The sequence below is a fragment of the Penaeus vannamei genome, chromosome 15, assembly GCF_042767895.1.
Source record: "Penaeus vannamei isolate JL-2024 chromosome 15, ASM4276789v1, whole genome shotgun sequence".
Classification (NCBI taxonomy): Eukaryota; Metazoa; Arthropoda; class Malacostraca; order Decapoda; family Penaeidae; genus Penaeus; species Penaeus vannamei.
Window position 1 is genome coordinate 31,130,079 of NC_091563.1, and position 5,000 is coordinate 31,135,078.

Below are 5,000 nucleotides of genomic sequence, written 5' to 3' on the forward strand. Positions count from 1 at the left end.
AAAAAGAAAAAAAGAAAATGGGAGCTCATCCCCAGATTCTGGAGCGGTCTAAATACTTATATTATGATCAACACTTGTTTAAAGCCGCATTTTTGACGAGAAGTGTGAGCAAGCTGTTCTGGCTGGCATCGCCTTACCGAATTCGTCAAAAGCAGGCCTAACATTGCTCTCAATGTAAACAAACTACCGGCATATAAAGCAACTCGTTCTCCTTCATCGTGGTTGACAATTATTTACGGTAGGATACAGTCTGGACGCTGTTAGTGATCATTGTGAAATTACTGACGGAAAAATCTTACCTTGCCTTGGTTTTGATGAACTTAGGAAGATAATTGAAATAAGAATTTCAAATCATTTACAAATTGTGTAGGACGAACGTTATGGTTAACTTAAAAAAAAGATCGTCCACACGCTTTAGAGCAACAATCTAAAAGGAAAATATCTACTAGTCCTAACAAAGATAGGTCTTTCAAACCACGAGTTTGAATGAAAATAAAGGTAAATAAAAACGCACTTTGAACATCGAGAATGGTCATAATATGAGTAGAGTACTTTTTTCTGGAGAATAAATGCTGTCAATGTACCCCAGTTAATATTTCTGGTAGGCACAGATATAACAACTTGCTAGTTAATAACCATCTACTGGCAAAAAGAAGTAAATTATCAACAGAATTTGGTTATAATCACTCATTTTTGTCAGTTATACTGGCGGTTTGTTTACTATTGTGACGTCATGAAAGTGTAGCAAACTTCCTTTGTATGCAGTTTGAAAATGTTTGATTTGGTTACGAAACCAGACCAAGATATCTGACCAAGGAGTTCCGTCGAAGACAAATATGAGTAAGAAGTTTCAAGATTTTTCAAGAAATTTTGAAACATCTTGCCGTCAAAAGTGCACCTTATTCCTCACTCTGGGGTATTCCGATTTTCTATCCTGTTTTTTTTTCCAAATCAGTTAATACTTATATATATATATATATATATATATATATATATATATATATATATATATATATATATAATTCATGTACAATAGTGTCATTTACAACGTTAATATTTTCTCCTCAAAGAAACGGCGAATCGGACTACTTCAAAATTTAGTTTGAGTTGCCAATTGTCCTTTCCTCAAACTGGACGGCGTAATTCTTTTTATTTGATTTATTCATCCTAGTTCTTCCTTTTGGATTGGGAGTGTTCTTGTTGAAAATGTCTTTTCTTCCTTTTCAGTATCATTGTTAACACTATCACCATATAATGAATAATTCTTATGATTATGATTATTGTTAACGTTGTTCTTACAGTTGTATCATGGTGATGGCAATAATGATAATTGATACTACTGCTAGTACTAATGATAGTATGAATATGTTAATGATAGCTATAAAGACGACGATAAAGAAAATTATGGTAATGTTGGTAATGATAATGCTAATAGTGATGATGATAATGATGATTACCATTAATAATAATGATAATAGCGATGAAAAGGGTAATATCAAAAGTATTACAGGTAATAATGATAATATATATTACAATAACAAAAATGATAATGATAATAACGAAAATAATTATTACTGTCATTATCCTCTTATCCCTCTTATCGGTGTCTTCTGTCACATCATCAACTATTATTGTTATTATTATCATTTCCATGATCGTTATCTTATCATTCTAATGCATACTATCATAATTAGTAACCGAGTTTTATTACCATTATCGTTACAATTACCTTAATTATCAGTATCAAGATTTGTAAATCATCTTTCCTTATCTTTATCATTCACGTAATCACTTTCATTATCATTATTGTTGCTATAATATTTCACTGATGTAGTGCTTGTACTTGCATTATGATAATCATTATTAACGCTCTTGTGACTCTTTCCAGCGTACGAGCATTTACATTTCATATATATATATATATATATATATATATATATATATATATATATATATATATGTATACACACACACACACACACACACACACACACACACACACACACACACACACATATATATATATATATATATATATATATATATATATATATATATGGGTAATTCCATCCTTTAGATACTTTGAAATGATAATGATAATAATTATCACGATACTGATAATGATGTGATTATAATGGTAGCAATTATAGTGATGTGATGATGATGGTGATGATATCAATCATGATGATACTGAGGATGAAAGTGATAGTAATAAAATTAATACGATTAATAGTTATGACAATAAAGCCACCAACAACAATAACAACGAGAAGAATAACAATTATTATCATTATTGCAGACACTGTCATCAGCTCACGTACCTCCTTCAGGAACCCTGAAATAATACTGGCTTCCTCCGCCCCTCCCGTCCTCCACAACGAGCTCGATGCTGCTGTCCGTGTAGTAGGGCTCCTCGAAGAAAGTGCAGCTCCAGTGGACTTGGCCCTCGTGAGGCAAAACCACGTTATGCAGCTGGACTTGGCGGCAGAGGTCACACTCGTCGAACTTGGTGTTGCGGAATCTGAATTTGGTGGCTGTTGGGCGGGGAGGAGGAAGGGAAGGCAGGGATTGATTGTCAAGAGGATGGGGGGTTAAGGATTGAGAGGGAGAGGGAGGGGGAGAAGAAGGAGAGAAAAGAGAGAAGAGAGAGAGGAAAGAGCGAGAGAGAGAGAGATAATTTAGTCCATCAAGGCTATAAAAACCATCGCGTAAAGAAGTGTATATTATACTTATACTCAGATTATACAGACTTTTTCAAAACAAAAACCTACTATTGCTGTAGATTCCTTGCAGAGTGAGGTTGAACGCGACCTTTCCAGGCAGGCCATTGCCACGGTAGAACATCGTCAGATTAACTTTCAGGGAAGGCTCCATTGCCATCTTTGGACTGAACTCACACTCTGTTAATGGTATAAATTTGTTCGAGGTTTGTGACTTTATATGCGTTCAGTCTCGTTTTCTCTCCCCTTTCCTGTTTCACTCTCTCTCTCTCTCTCTCTCTCTCTCTCTCTCTCTCTCTCTCTCTCTCTCTCTCTCTCTCTCTCTCTCTCTCTCTCTCTCTCTCTCTCTCTCTCCCAATGTGCCTCTGTTTGTATCTGTCTCCCTACCTCCCCCTTCTTTCTCTGTCTGTCTATCTGCTTTCCACCCTTTCCCTGTCCTTTCTGTTTCCGTGTGTCTGGCGTGTCTGTCTGTCTCCCACCATCGCCCTGTCGGTCTCTGTTTAAAGCCTGTCTTTCCGCCTTTCTCTCCCCCTCTCTTTCTCTCGTAGCGAGACCAGCTGTATTCCCTAAGTCTCCTCCTTCTGCCCAGCTTCCCAAGTAAGTTTTATTATGGTTAAATTCCCCCGGGTTAAGCGCACCCACGGCCCAGTTAGTATAGACCGTAGGTACATTCAGATTAGCTTCCGGATAGTTTGCATTGATGCTATAACTTCAATATTTCAATATACGAATTTCTAAGGAGACTATAAACTACATAACCCAATTTCCCTTGAAAAAAAAATCTGGATCTGGGCAGAGATCTCTTTAGGTCTGCGCATATTAGGTTAGTCGCGTTTTTTCATTCGGAATCTTAGTCAAAGGTGAGAAAGCTAAGTAGTGAGGTATATTTGCAGTACATACGCAAGGAAGCCACGCCATTGAGTATACATACATACATACATATATATATATATATATATATATATATATATATATATATATATATATATATATATATATATATATATATATATATATGAATAGAGTCCGAGCGTCCCCAACGCGGACGCCTTCCGAATTTTCCTACTTGAAATTGAGTCATGTTTTCCTTTTCCTATTACCCCAATCTAGGTTTTCCCCCCACAGTTTTCCTTTTTCTTTCTCCTTATAGTTAGATTAATTATGTTTAGCTTAGTTTTTCCTCTGGACGGATGCTGCTTGGGTCGGCGTTGAGACCTTCGACCAGGCCTTCCGTTTGTTCGTTGGGCTCGGCAGCTGACGGTAGAACTCCGTATTTGTCTTTGTTTCCCTCCCTCTCTGTCTCTCTCCCACACTCACTCTCTCTCTCTCTCTCTCTTCCTCCCTCCCTCCCTCTCTCCCTTCCTCCCTCCCCGCACCTCTCTCTCTTTTTCTCCCTCTCTCTATCCCTCCCCTTCCTCCCTTCCCCTCCCCTCCCTCCCCCTCTCTCTTTCCCTCTCAATTATAAAGCTCATAGCTCATACGTACAAAAATATAAAGCTTTACAGGTAACAAAATGGTAAGTCTGTATCAGATCGTGAATAAGTAAAAAAAGATAAGGATAATTTTTGTAGAGCCGAAGAAAGAAGATTGAAGCAACTGAATAACTGTATGAATTTACACAACCTCTCCCTCTCTCTCTGTCTTTCACGCTTTCTCAGTCTCTCTCTCTCTGTCATTCAGTCTGTATACACACTTCCCTCTCTCTGTCTTCATCCTCATTCTCACTGTAACACCACACACCAAATCATATTTAGTTTTTAACTGAAATGTACTCATTTCTGGACCTACTATTAGGAAGAATACGACATTTCGAGAAAGTAGACAATTGCCACTGTCAGTTGATGCCTTCAATTTCCTTTAAACAATCAATGAATTGCCAAAGTTAACGTAAATTATTGCAAGCACGCTCTCTTACCTTCTAGACTACTTATCTCGCAGTTCTGGCCCCGCTCGGCTGCCTGAAGCTGCAAGGAAAGTTTCGCAGATGAGCATTAGGAAAGTAATACAGGATAGGGCCAGGATAGCAGGAAAGAAAGACGCGACAGACGGGGGAGGGGGTGGGTGAACGGTCTCCTTCGAGTCGGTTAAACAATTTATCTATTTATTTTTATTACTATTATTGTTGTCTTTCTTTTTCTCTTACTATCGTCGCCCTTACGTGTATGATCTGGTTCGATAAAACACTGGATGGACTGTTGATATCCGACACGGCACCGGCGGAGGCCCTGTTGCTGACACGTTCGCCCTGGAATGCCGTGGGACGGACGTCGCCGGAAGATT

General features: G+C 38.0%; 1 protein-coding gene across 2 annotated transcripts in view; it reads right to left on the reverse strand.

The window, feature by feature from the left end:
* Positions 1-5,000, reverse strand: part of LOC113803161 (uncharacterized) — a 22,726-nt gene that overhangs the window by 10,223 nt on the left and 7,503 nt on the right. The window contains exons 2-4 of one of the 2 annotated variants that reach the window (XM_070130641.1): positions 4,636-4,684; positions 2,772-2,900; positions 2,322-2,534 (exon numbers count right to left, since the gene is read on the reverse strand). In XM_070130641.1, the coding sequence (XP_069986742.1) occupies positions 2,322-2,534; positions 2,772-2,900; positions 4,636-4,684 (391 nt within the window). The remainder of the gene's footprint in view (positions 1-2,321; positions 2,535-2,771; positions 2,901-4,635; positions 4,685-5,000) is intronic. The other variant, XM_070130642.1, reaches the window with a different exon arrangement.